Below are 14,046 nucleotides of genomic sequence, written 5' to 3' on the forward strand. Positions count from 1 at the left end.
TATTTTTCTTCTCCAGTGTATCTTCCAAATTATTGACTTTTGCCTGTTCTTTCATCAGCTGCATCGTTAAATTTTTCTTTTCTTTCCTATGTTCTTCTGCCATTGCCTTCATTTCTAATTCTTTCTCCTTAATAGTACTATCTTTGCTCTTCAAACACTCATTTAGGAATAGTATTAGCTGGTCACCATGCTCTTCCTTGGCCATTACTGTGGACAAACGACTTTTGAAGGCATCCATTTCTGCCTGGTCAGCCGCTGATATTGCCTTACTAACTTCTGCTTTCCTTTTCCAATCGCTGGCCTCTTTCTCTGCCTCCTGAAGCGATGTCTCCAGCTTTTCTACTTCAGCCAACCTCTTCTCCCGGTCCATTGGTTCAAGGTGTGTGTGCCTCTTTGCAAAAGAAACTCTGGAAGCCTTCTTCTGCTCGACTACGATTCTTTCCCCTTCATGGTGCAGGTGTCCCAAACGGTTGTGCCATGTTGTTGCTGCAATTTTACATGCTTTCATACCTTCATGTTCTTCAGCTTTTTTTCTTATTTGTGAAATAGAAGCACTCCCTTCAGTAGTGAGGTAATACAGGAAACCAACGCGATACCCCTGGAACAGAGTAGCTTCTTCGTCGCTAACAGTAGTCTTTCCGTCTCTCCTCACAATGGTCAAGCCCTTCTCTTCTAATTTCCCTTCCGAAATCAAATTGTCTTGGAGGCAAGGAATATATAACACATTAGTTAACTTTATTTTCCATCCACCACATTCATTCGACATCTGGATGGTCACTGATCCTTGACCTTCTATTTTTAGTGATGTACCATCACCCACAGTTACTTCTCCAGAGAGGGGTTTGAAATCAACAAACAAATCTTTCCTAGGGCTCATGTGATCCGATGCTGCTGAATCCAGTATCCATATGCCGTTGTTTGCATGGTTTGGATTTCTTTGCATGCAGAGTACTTTATAGCCTCTAGATACTACTGATGCTGATGACTTCTTCTCTTCTTCATCTTGCTTCTGTATGGCATCTTGCAGTATGCCCCTCCTTTCCACATGTGAAACAAATGTATCTCCTCCCAATAGGTTTCTTTGGAGCATTTTGTGATTTATTTTCACTGCTTACTTTAGGTATGTTTGGCTTCTTCTTTACCTTGAGAGCCTTGTGTTCTTCTGTCTTCGCGTAATCCTCATTTTTCATTCTCTTCTCTTCTAGCAGGAGTTGGGACTTAACATATTTGGATGTTATGTCTCCTTCATTTGTTCTGTAAATACTTCGTATAAACTCAGCATATTTTTCTCGAGGCAGACCCATGAGGTAGAACGCAGCCAGTGCTCTATCCGGGAGATTAATGCCACACTTAGTAATTTTACGGTTGTAATTCTGGATCTTGCTCATGTAATCCATCATGGAAAGGTCTTCCGTTTTTTCGGTATTTACCATTTCCTTTAGGAACATTATCTCCTGGAACACGTCGTAAGTGGTGCACATGTCTCTTAATGCTTCCCACATATCCTTCGCTAGGTCCAGTCCCACGATATCATCCAAAAATGAATCATCTACGTATTGTATGATAATGGCTCTGGCCTGTTGATTTTGTCGCTGACGGCGCCTAACCTCTTGTGGTGGGAGTTGGCTTTCGTCTTCCATTTCTATCTCGTTTCCATCACTGCCGAATGTTATGTATGGATGGAAACCTTTTACCGCTTCCCAACAATCTTTCTTCATTAAAAAAGCTTCAATTCTTACAGCCCATACATCGTAATTATCGCTGTCGAGTATTGGGATACACGTCTTCTTTTCTTCCGCCATTTTTTGATGATTCCGAACTTACAAAGAACAATTATGGGGTTCACTTCTTCTAACCTCAAACGTATTCGCCGTTCACACCATCAAAAGAAAAACTTCGCTTTGCATCAACACTTAGTGCAACTAAGTCTCATAATCTGTCAAAAAACGGAAGAAGTCTTCTTTACGTCTTTAAACTATTTTATTCGTCTTCTATATCCCAAGGCCGTAACAACAATCACTTTTTATATTGGCAACGTAAATAAATAACAAAACAAACATTCATCATCACCTTGAACGTAAAAATGCAAAACCCTACAAATATTAATTTTCACATTACAACAAGAACAGCATCAAAATCAACACCCGATTTGAGGTTCACTGTGGGAAGACAAATTTTTGTAATAATCATCCAAATTAAGTGTTTAGCCTTGACGTGGTTTGGACACTACAGCCGTCTCTTGCATATTTTATTCTTATTTTTGTCACATACTTTTGTTTATTTAGGAAAAACCAGCAATTTTTGACGAGGATTCATTTTCTTAAAGCTTTGCACAGCCATGAAAAGGCTACTTCAGACGTACTTAAAGCTAAAGAAGTTTTGATTTATGGTATTTTAATAATGTTTGCAAGATTTGAGACGAAAATTTATTTAGTCTGAAATAAAATTTTGCTTTAACAGTTAGGACATCCTTCAGAACCATCGAATTAAAAATACTGAAAATGTAAAATTTAGATATCATTAGTTTGATAGTAACTTTTTGTCAGTTTTGAAAGATTCACCTTGGTGCCTTCAAATATAGCGATTATGTGGGGCATTTCCGTATTACATTTCAATCTACTGTCAGCCTTCCTGACTTCTCACCTTGCCTGAACCGAAAATTTATTTTTTTCCAATCTCAGTTCATTCATCGATCATTCTTCCATCAGTCACAACCTTCATCATTCCATTTTCTTGTCAACATCTCTCTTTCATCGTGTTTTTCTTTTTCAATCGAAATGATTCCTGCACGACGTGTTTCTTTCTCGAGAACAATCCGTTTCTTACCAATAATTTTACCTAATTGTTAAATATTTCGTATGAATCACTTTTTCCCCATATAGTGATTAGATAGGGAGCTTTTTGAATTGTATGCTTGTACGTGAACTGAGCTATTGGTTGCAGACATCCTTTGATCCCTTGCATTCACTCCAAATTGTCGGTTAGAAGGGACTAAAATAATCAGGCTCAAGTTAAAAATTATTGAGCCTCAAATATTACCGCTCCATTTGCTTTCAACATTCAACTCCATAGATTTCCTCTCTTCATTCATTATCTGAAAGAGGCAAGCGGTTTTCTCATGACTATTGGTGGTACGAGGCGATTCCCGTTAATAAGGCTTGCTTATATCGAATAAAAGAATGATGGGTGTTCTATTTCTGAAGAGTACGAGATTGGGCTATTCTTCCAATCTACTGCTACACGGCTGTAGAAAAAATATATCAATATTTTTTATTCAGATCTCCCAAAGATTTTTTTACCGATAAAGGAAATAATAATGAAAGTAATTTGTATAATTTTCATGAATTTAAATAAGATTAAGAGGATAAGTTTCATTTTGATGAATGTGCTCTACATTTACTTGTATAAATGCATAGTCATTGTGCATTGATTCGAGGGGAATTCTTGGGAGAATTTTAACTCCAATTTCTGGACCGGTTGCTGTGCAAATGATCTCTGCTTGCAGTCAATGATAAGTCCTATTTTAAGCCATTTTAGCGTAGATTAGTAGGTATGATTAAATCCGCAAGTTATTTTTTGAGACGATGCGACGTCGAAAATTGTTGATTATCCAACCAATGTAGCTGTAAAATATATTGAAGCAAAAAGCTGTTTGACGTTTACTGAGGGATAATTCGGGTAGACTTCCGTGTGAGCTTAAGTGCAGTTCTCACGGAGGTTTATTCCAACATGAAGAGGTAAATTGAGAATGCCACTTGAGGTGGATATATCGGACGCTTGTACGCTTAGTCCGGTGCACATGGGAGATCGTTTTTAGGTGTGTTATCGTAGACACTATCCAGACTTACCTGGATAGGTAAATCTAGAAGAGTGCGTATTAATTATCAGTGTATAATTATTTATTTGCATTATTTTTCTCCTGCGTGTATCATAAATACTTATCCTGAATGTATTTCGATCCCTAATATTACTTAAAACAATATATGTATAGGGGAAAAGGTAATGCATGCATAAGTAATAGTGTAATATCCAAGAAAACTTATAATGCATGCATTACCTAGAAAGATTCATTAGAGGCTAAAACCGTTTCTTTAAAATTTTCCTTGTTAGCTGGAGAAGAGCGTATGCTCTCTTAGGAGAGTATATTTTCGTAGTGCAGAAGCTATCTGCGATTCATTCAAATTCACGGAAATATTTTATGGACTTTTCTATGTATAATTGCCGACTCCCGAATGTGGTAATAACAAGCATTATTTTTATTTTATTTTTGCGATAGGTCTCTAAAACATTGAGTTTTTGTCAAAGCGTCGAAGTAAAATTAAAAAAAACTACAGAATAAAAATGTAAAATTAAGTAATACTTCGTCCACGGATATATTTGTATTTCATTACCAATGGTTGAAGCATAGGTGCTTCATACGGCCTTCAATATCTGCTTTGGCGTAGCCTGCCCCTTGTATTTTGGAGACCATATGCCTGTAGAGAATTTTCATAACTTTATTGCAGTTCAACGGGGAATGTCGTTTATCTTTAGGTTATTGCAATTGAATTTGATGGGAAGTTATGGTATGTCACGAATCTCTCGATCCAAACCATGGAAAGCCTTCGAATACTTGCATTTTTATCTCGCATTGCTCAAAGTAATTGAAAGATGAATGAGGAATCTTCAACTATTTGTCTGAGGGTATGTAACGGTCAAATCGCATGTTCGTGGTAGTACATACTATATATTATGAATCATTATATATTAGGGCATGTATTTTGCTCAGTATTTTTCAGGGCAAATGGTAGAAAATATTTTCAACGCGATGAGATGACTAGGATCGTATCTGGCTCTATCATTCTTGCGATGGCGGATATATAGTAATAGGATATCGCCTGTGGAACCAATCTATTCAGCCCCGTGTCCCGCTGTGATGGAAAAATTGAATGATCACTGTTTCAGATATCCAATATACGATAACGACGTGTATTTGGAATGTATCGATCATTTCCACACGCCAGAGCATCAAGTTGTTTTCATAAAATTCTCAAAAGGAAATCAAGCGGCTTAAAAAGTTCTCCACGAAGTCGCATTTGCAAAGTAAAGATATCTTTTTCACTGAAAATTTTGACGTTAAGTATTCAGCCCCGTAAAAGCGGTTGGGGTGTAAAGACTGCTTTAGCTGAAAAGAGTCAGCTAACATAAATTCGTCCGACTTTGCCCCAGCTTATACATAACGATTTATAAAAAGTATTTTATATATATTTTTTAATGTTTGCTCTATTTAAATTAGTTTTTGTTTCATCATAAAGCATAAGCATCTAATTTTGTTTACTTATTATATGTCTTTCCCTAGAATTGAGCTGCAATATGTTCAGAATTCTGAGCCATGATCCAAAATTTTGACTGCTCCCATTGATTAGCCCTATTGCAATGTAATTCCTTGTGTGAGTCCAACGATCACTGAAGTTTAGATATCTCCTAACTATAGTTTTTATATGATCTATAAGAGTGCTAATGTACTGATCGATCATTAAGTATAGTTTTTCTGCGAAACTTTGGAACACGAAATATCTTGCGCGCTTGAAAACATTTCAATTTTACATTTTTGTCTATAATCGTTACCGTCACGTATAGTTAGTGAATACTTATACATAAGATTTTTGCCACGATAATTTTCATTTCTCAAATTTGGGAATGCTTGCTATCGTGATCGGGATGGCAGTGGATTTTTGGGCTGTGGCTGATGGCTTAGAGATGAAATTTTCCGCAAGTTAGAGCGTTTAAGTTATAACCGCATTATATCATCAAAATGTGGAAGGTTACTCGGGAGATCCACCGGGTCAGGTTCTCCAACTCCATCTCGGCCGACGTTTCGATGAACGAGTTGTCCTTCCACAATTCTATACGCCGGGAAAGCTTGCGATCATTCTTCATCATCAAAATGCTCTCATTTTTACTGCGGAAATGTGACATCACTTCTTACATTTATCTCTAGAGACTAAAGATATTTCTAACGATAACATTTACTGTGTTTAAAAGATACAGTGTCCGGCGTGATGCTGTGGAAATCTTTGATATTCAGCTTATTAAAACACACAAGTTGTTAAAATGGAAACAGACAAGTTATTTTAATAAGCTGAATTTACTGTGTTGGTATAATCTTTCTCAATTCAATACGAATTACGTATTTTTCGAAGAATTCAACCAGGCATCTCCTGGAAGGTAAAAAAATCACAGATTCGGAATTCGAACCCGCGATCTTTGGGCTCACAATATTCACCACCACCAGTAACGGCAAAGAAATTCGATTATTATCGATTGACGGGTGCGAGACAGGAAGCGATTGTTGGCACATGGCTCTCAACTTCGGATATTTCTTTGATAGGCGATGCGTGACCATTTATGGTCGGAAAGGAACGTTGAATATGGTAATCATCGAACATTGACTGTTCTTTCCGGCTATAATGCCCGGTTCGGCTTCACTTCTTTGAAGTGAAGCGTAAAGGGGCGGGATTGATCTCTTCTCTGACCGCCTTATGGTTTCCCAGTCATCCTATGCTATAAGTTCCACCGATTCAGTGCGCGAATCGCGTACTCTCGTATGTTGGAAGTTCGGCGTATTGAAAGGAAAAGTAGCTGTTCTTTTCCACAATCATAAATAAAAGAACTGCGGAAAAAAATTTCAATCTCCTATTCAATGACAAAGCTGTAGTGTTCTTTCATCTTTCGACCCCAGATTTTGAATACAGCCTCATGATGTATATTCAATGAAGGAAGGAAAATGTTCACAAGCGTTCAAGGGCACATATATAACTTAATATTGGAATTGAGAATAATTCATACATTTATTATAGAAACTAATTAGTCGTATATAATTGACTAGAAATATGGGCAGAGTTTTGTGGGCACCAGTCGGAGCGTCTAACTTAAATGATAATAATTTGTCCGAGAAAATCACGAAACCTGTACATTCAAGTGTTATAAAAATATCAGAAGTTTGAATAAGTTAAAAACACCCTTTTACAGGGGAGGTCCACAGGGACCCCGCCGTTTCACTGGTGGATATTCCATAGTCCCTAAAATCCTTGCAAAATAAGCATTCTGCGGAAAGTGTCAGTCCTGGCGATCGTGTTCTGATTCAATATGCTCTGCAGATTTTAATATTCGTATTTAATTGTTCAATCAAAATATATTACCGAAAAATGCTGTGGATGCTTTCGCATCATCTGCAGCTGAAAGATTGCCGCGATGGGTAGATAACTTCATTATAAAAGTAAACCATCCTGAATTTTAATTGCACGGATTTTTATTTAAAGTTAGTTTTATTTTTAATTAATCAAAATAAAAATTCTTTGCAAGCAGTATAAAAATATTAGAGTAAAAAATTTGAGAATCGACATAATAGAAATTACTTGCATCAAAGACTCCCCCTCATTATAGAAATCTAAACTACGCGGATGACTAGAAGGAATTATGAGATGCATATTTCTCACGAGGAAGATATGAGCAATTGTTTCTATAGATCTTCTCCATTGGAATTCAAATCATTTAAATCTAGAAGTCTTTATCCAGACATCATTACGGCATTTGAGAGCGTATCATGAAAGAAAATGGAAAAGATATAATTTCGAAAAAGAATTCTCATTTAAAAATCTTTTTAAAACTAATGTGAAAAATTGCTGAGTCACCATCTACAATTTTTTTCTATAATACGCCTTCCATTGGAAACTCTTTTGTTTCAGGGCATTTTTAAGATGTTTTTCAATTTTACACTATTTATTTCGATCATTTAACACCATAAAAGACATTCTTCTATTGTATTACTTTCGGTAACGGCAAATAGTATTCACAAATCGCCTCATTCTTAGAGAAAAAAAAATCCGTGGGAAAATTCAATGTGTCAATATAAAATATTTTGCTCTGAAATGTGGTTTTTAATTAAAAACTCTTGGTTTCGAGCATTTTAGTCAATAAACGGTATACTTTTATCATGGCCCTGATCACAATGGTTCTTTGATTTTTGCAAATAATGCTAATTTTGACCGTTTTCTTATTATTTGCTGTTTTTTACCTGCGCTTTTTATAATGTGTATTATTTGTCTGGTCTGAAAATATTTCTACAAATCGTTCATATCTTACACACTCAGCCATTACACCCGAAGGTTGGATTGCATAGGTTAGGGTAGAGGTGATATCAGACTTAGTCACAGGTGTGTGATAAACAAATTCAGGGTAGGAAATATACTTATCGTTAGTTAATTAGTTAGTTTTGTCTGAAAATATTTCTAAATATCTTACATATTTTACTCTCTAAGTGGAATCCGAAGGTAATTTTGGATAGGTGAGGGTAGAGTTCTCCTCATACTTAGCCACAGGCGTGCGATACCACATATTCAGGGTAGGTGGTGTACTTATCGTTTGTTTGTTAGTTTGGTCTGAAAATATTTTAAATATCTTATATATCTTACTCACTCAGTGATTAAACGCGAAAGTTTGTTTGGACAGGTGAGAGTAGAGCTCGCCTCAGACTTAGTCTCAGGCGCATGACACCACGTGTTCCGGGCAGGGGGTTTACTTATCTCACTAGCAACAAAATTGAGTGAAAAACTTTAAATACACATTTATCTTGAAAATTCACTTTCTAAAAAAATGATAGATCAAATCCAATGATCGCGAGGAATTATTGTGAAAAATTGCAGCATAACCATCTACAATTTTTTCTGTAATAAGCTTACCATTAGAAAGTCTTTCGTTTCGGGGCATTTAATAATAATAATATGCCTTTATTCGGGCGAGGTTGAGACGAAGAAGTCCCCTCTTCAACCCCTCGATAGAGTCAATGCAAACATATTAAAAAATTGTATATAAACCTTTACAATACAAAAGATATACAATATACACTATTAGTGAAATGTCAAAAAAGATAAACGAGTACGTGTGAAAATTTTGTGTAAAAAAGATTTCTGTTAGTGGGAAAAAAACATGTGTAAGCCCATGCGTAAGATGTTTTCTATTGCACACTATTTTTGTCGATCGTTTAAGTCCATTTTCAGCCTTCATCCCATAATTAGATTCAAGTGCATGGGAAAGTTTTGATAGCCGAGATAGTGGTGTGCTGAACTTTGGACGTGTTGTTGGTGGTTATTGTGGCCAGCCCTGACCTGCATGAGTCGGGCCCTGGTCCTCTTGACACATCGATCGCTGACGTTGAGGATGTGCGCCCTCAAGGGAATTCGCTCCCCGGGCACGAACCCACGCCTCCTGACGCCCGCCTCCGCCATCACGGTCCCCCGGGGGCAGCAGAAGAGGCATCCGTGCGTGCTACGATGGCCCCCGGCCCCACTCTGAAATCAAAGAAAAAATGAAAATGCCAATGGGCTCGTTAGAAATTTTTTTAAATTGGTGATTTAGGTAGAATTTGCATGATAAAGACGCCAACTTTTTTTAACACGTTGCGTAGCGGGGTATTTAAATTCCTAGGAATGCCGATTCTGGGAAATATGTGCCTATTGGGGCGTAATGCCTTTGGTTCAAACATGGTTAAAAGCTAATGTTTAGAATATAACTTTATCCAATCAAACGTTATGATGCATCAATTCATTATGAATAATGAACAACAACTGAAAACGTACTAACGAATACGTATTGTACGCTTTAAAATTGTTAAGGTTGACGCGCCTAAATGACGAGAATCTTCGTCATCCGTCCGGAACATTTCGGGAAAAAAATGACGAGAATTCTCGCCATCCGTACGCAACGTGTTAATGGACTATTAGTGTATGGCCAACATTGATTCATATCCACTTTGAAGGAAATGCTAGTAATTAAGAGCCATTGAAAAATTTATTCAATAGACAGGCGGTGCATAATTAATATGCCTCAACAGCTAAACTTGCACATATTGTGCTGATAAAATTATGAAAACTTTCTACATGATGTTCTGGATTTAGAGGACATAAGAATCCGCTACATCTTTTTGCATGTGGTCGGTTGATGATGACCATCTTTCTAAAATTTTGTTGAATCCTGAGTTTCTTTGATAAGTGAAAGCATAATTAAATACTAACCTTGACATTTTCAGCTAGTGCAATTTGGTATATCTCTTTTCTTTTATCTTTTTTGAAGGCCAATGCCTGAGATTGATGCTTTAATGCAGGAGTGGCCAGCTGAGTTTGAAGAAAAGCTTAACGAACTAGAAATGCCACCTCCTGACCTCGACGTAGGACTTGGACAGTACGTGGACATCATATGCAGTACGTAAATCATGTTGATAATTAAATGAGATCACAAATTTTATTTTTTAAGTTGTGAAAACCTGTTATCAGTACTAACGTACGTACTAACGAATACGTATTGTATCCTTTGAAATTGTTTAGGTTGGCGCGCCTAAATGATGAGAACCTTCGTCATTCGTCCGGAACGTTCGGGAAAAAAATGACGAGAATTCTCGCCATCCGTACTCAACGTGGAATGATCGCAGGCTTTGCCGGCGTATCGAATCGTGGAAGGTTATTCGGAACCGGGTCAGGTTCTCAAACTCCATCTCGGCCGACGTTTCGATGAACGAGTTGTCCATAAAAAAAGAGTGACATACGAGTGTATACCGCTTGTCGTAGTGGAGATTGCCCCGATGTTTCGCGACCGACTGCTGGTCACTTTCTCATGGGAATGATGCTGGGATTTGGTTTTTGCTGCCTTTTTATTTCAGATGGGAGGGGTGGGCGGTGGTTTGAGGAGTGAGGACTGGATGGGGGAAGATGACGAAATGTTGCGGATGACTACTGATTCTCAATCCGGTATCTCTGTTGTATTTGTTCTTGTTCTTCTTTATTTCTATGGCTTCGCGGATGAGTCTTGCTTTAACCCGTTAACGCCTAGCGGTGCCAAATGGTACCAGCTGGTAGTTAAGAGCTAAACGTAACTTTTTTGTCATTTATAGTAATTTATTAGGGTTTTTGAGGGTGTTGAATTGATAAGCATATTTTGAATGGCATTTTCCGAAAATTTTGCTATTTTAAAGTTGTAATTAAAGTTTTTAGAGCCGTTTGAAAATTGAGAATTATCAACTAGCCCAAAAAAAAAAACAGAAGTTTTAGAGCAAGCATTTCGATTTTCTGTACGTACGCCTTATGTGCTGTTAATGCAAAGTTTTTTTATGTAATTGTGATTACTATAACATGTATATCTCATATAAAGTATGGTTATTTTATGTGAGCCTAGTATTTGGGATGTTATGATGCAAAACATTTTGGTGGTAGCATATGGTGGTAGCATATGGTGGTATACTATTAGTGGTAAAAGAATACATTTTGCACCTAATGACTCAGAATTTCATTGATATCTATATACATGATTACCACAAAAATCGTGGAAACTTTTTAATTCAGGCGTTACCGGGTTAAAATGTTTTACCAAGTAATTTTTCAATAAAGTATAATAAAGGGTGGTGATAAAAATGGACTCACCTCGGCGCGGGGTTCCCGGTTGACGTCGACGGAAGCGCTGACGCTGAACATGCACTTCCTGGTGATGCTGGCGGCCCAGGCTCGCTCGAGGGACGCCTCGCAGAAGTATCGGACGTAGCCGTATCGGCCGTGGAAGGAAGAAGGCAGCTTGCCCGGAAGAACGTACGAGAAGCGGAAGCGATGCGCGCCGCTGCTCAAGTGCTCGCGGGCGCCTGCAAACAAAAAAGGGTGAGAAGGAATATTATGATCAGGACCGAGAAATGGAGAAATAAAAACTCAATCAATCGAAAATTGAAGACCTCAGTGGCGGTGGGGGAAAGTCCACGCCTGCCAAACGGATAGGTTAAATTTGGTTCGTTTTCACTAATTTTATTTACTTTATTGAAAATACCCTCGTAAAGCAATATTGCCAATTTAAAGTGGCCCAATAACAAGCAAATACATAAAATATGACGCGAATCTAACGTGTAAATAATAACGAGAACCTAATGCATAAGAAGAAAGAGAATCGGCACATTGGTAAGAAATGTATTGGAAGTGACGCTATTAGTGATCTGAAATGTAAGAAAGAGCCAAGTTTGTAAAGACGTTCGGGGATAGAGAAAAGGGAGCAACGCTCGGAGGAAGGGAACCAACCTTTCGTAAAGGCCTGGTTACACGGTACATTAACACGTACAAGTTAATATACGTTTGCGTGAATGATTTTGGTGGACCGGAACGGAACATGTACGAATGCATGAACCAAATTAAAACAGGTTCTATTTTATGCTCATTCATTCGCACAAGTTGTGTGGTTACACGGTGCATTTTGCCGTTCATTCTCGCGTTCATACATTTAGACATTAACCCGTACGTGTTAATGTATCGCGTAACCAGGCCTTAAGGCGCAATATTGAAATAGCTGAATTCAGGCGCAATGTGGCTGACAGGCACAGATGTGAAAAACATTACCAAATCCTAGCATAACTCAGTGGTTTTACCTTTAAAGTTTGAAGCACCATTATCAGTGTAAACGAGCACTTAAATGATGTCTCATTTGCTATGTAAATGGTACCCCTTTCACACCGTCATACTGCCCCGGACTGATCCAGCAAGGTGCGATTTAACGTGCTCTTAGGGCCATTAAGGATTATAATATGTAATGTATTTTATCATATGAATTCTATGAGATCAGTGTTTTTTTCCTACCTAAATTATTTAGCTAATAATGCTTTTATTTTGCTTTATTGCGCCAATATTTTTTATAGCATTTCACAGTTTACATCGTTGTCCTTCGCTTTCCCTGATTCACAAGGTTATAATTTTGGTCGCAGCTACGAGAATAAATACTGGATTTTTGTTGGAAGAGGGTAATGTTGGAGGTCATCTGTTATCTCAATCTTTCACGTCACGTAGTTATCTTTAAGGTTCTTAGCTAGCTAACCATGTATCTTGATTGTTTTTCATAAACAATGGTAATTCATTCTGAAACGAATTAATGACAATATGACCCAAAGTTTCAGCCGTTTAACGCTTTAGGTGAAAAATTCTGATAGAAGGTTTTACCCGAAGCTAGGAGAAATACATGTGAGTATGATATAGTTATAATTTTCAAAACTTCGGCGAGTTTTTAAATCTACTTGTTAAGCAAGTGGTTGTCTTGGACACCCGAGTTTGTACTTCAGATTAAGAAGGACTCATATATTCTCAATTTCCATCAACGCAAAACATTATAAGTAGAATTAAAAAAAATAAATTGGTGCAATATTTTATGCATTCAGTTATAACCAATCATATCTAAATCACTATTGCTCCGTAAAATTTCCCTGTAATTGTTTCCGGGGGCATTGCCGTGAGTCCCTGGGTGAGTTTCACGTTTTATCACCCACTTTGGCGCGGCCGTTAGGACCCTCAACTGGGGCCCATTAGGGCCGCGTTGAAGTGTTTTCTCGCCGTGATAAGGATCTGTGAGGCTTGACCTTGTTCTTGGATATATAGTATAGCACGCACTTCATCACACGGCCTGTTTGGATATAATTCACCTCGCAGTATTGATAAAAATGCTGCAAGTTGAATTATATTCGTAACAAATGACTAATCATGTCACCAAATCGAGGACAAATCGGCAAATAAATTTTTCGCTGTATCCTGTCCTGACATGCTGAAGGCTAAATCTCTACGTATGAAAAAGGGCGTATGTTTGTCTGTCTGCTTTATATTTACATACGGCTGTACGGATTGCAATCAAAGTTTGTACGTAGGCACATCTCATGCTCCCAAATTCCGTAGTGCTACTTCTGGTTGTGCCCGACGCGTCTTTTGCGTCGCTTTTTCATTACCATTTGTTACGTCACGTCATACAACTTCTACGCTTTGGCATCCTGCTGTGAGGGAATAGCTCAGGGGATACTAATCTTGACTATTAATCCTCTCGGTGTAAACCTTTCTGCTGGGGTATGAATTAACACGAAGTTTTTGAAGAAAGATTTCTCGTGCTTCCCACCGGGTAATTTGCCTTTCAACTTCCGAATATACCCTGAGGATGTAAGGCAAGTCGCTTTTCGAAACGTCGGGAGACATGAAGCAAATTACATGTGCATCTACATAATACCCTGCG

At 37.9% G+C, this 14,046-nt stretch overlaps 1 protein-coding gene across 1 annotated transcript in view; it reads right to left on the reverse strand.

Moving 5' to 3' along the window:
• LOC124166919 overlaps window positions 1–14,046 on the reverse strand; it is a 149,849-nt gene that overhangs the window by 28,778 nt on the left and 107,025 nt on the right. Inside the window, exons 7-8 of the mRNA XM_046544634.1 lie at window positions 11,451–11,662; window positions 9,147–9,329 (exon numbers count right to left, since the gene is read on the reverse strand). Coding sequence (XP_046400590.1) covers window positions 9,147–9,329; window positions 11,451–11,662 — 395 coding nt within the window. The remainder of the gene's footprint in view (window positions 1–9,146; window positions 9,330–11,450; window positions 11,663–14,046) is intronic.

This window comes from Ischnura elegans, chromosome 10 (assembly GCF_921293095.1).
Source record: "Ischnura elegans chromosome 10, ioIscEleg1.1, whole genome shotgun sequence".
Lineage (NCBI taxonomy): Eukaryota > Metazoa > Arthropoda > Insecta > Odonata > Coenagrionidae > Ischnura > Ischnura elegans.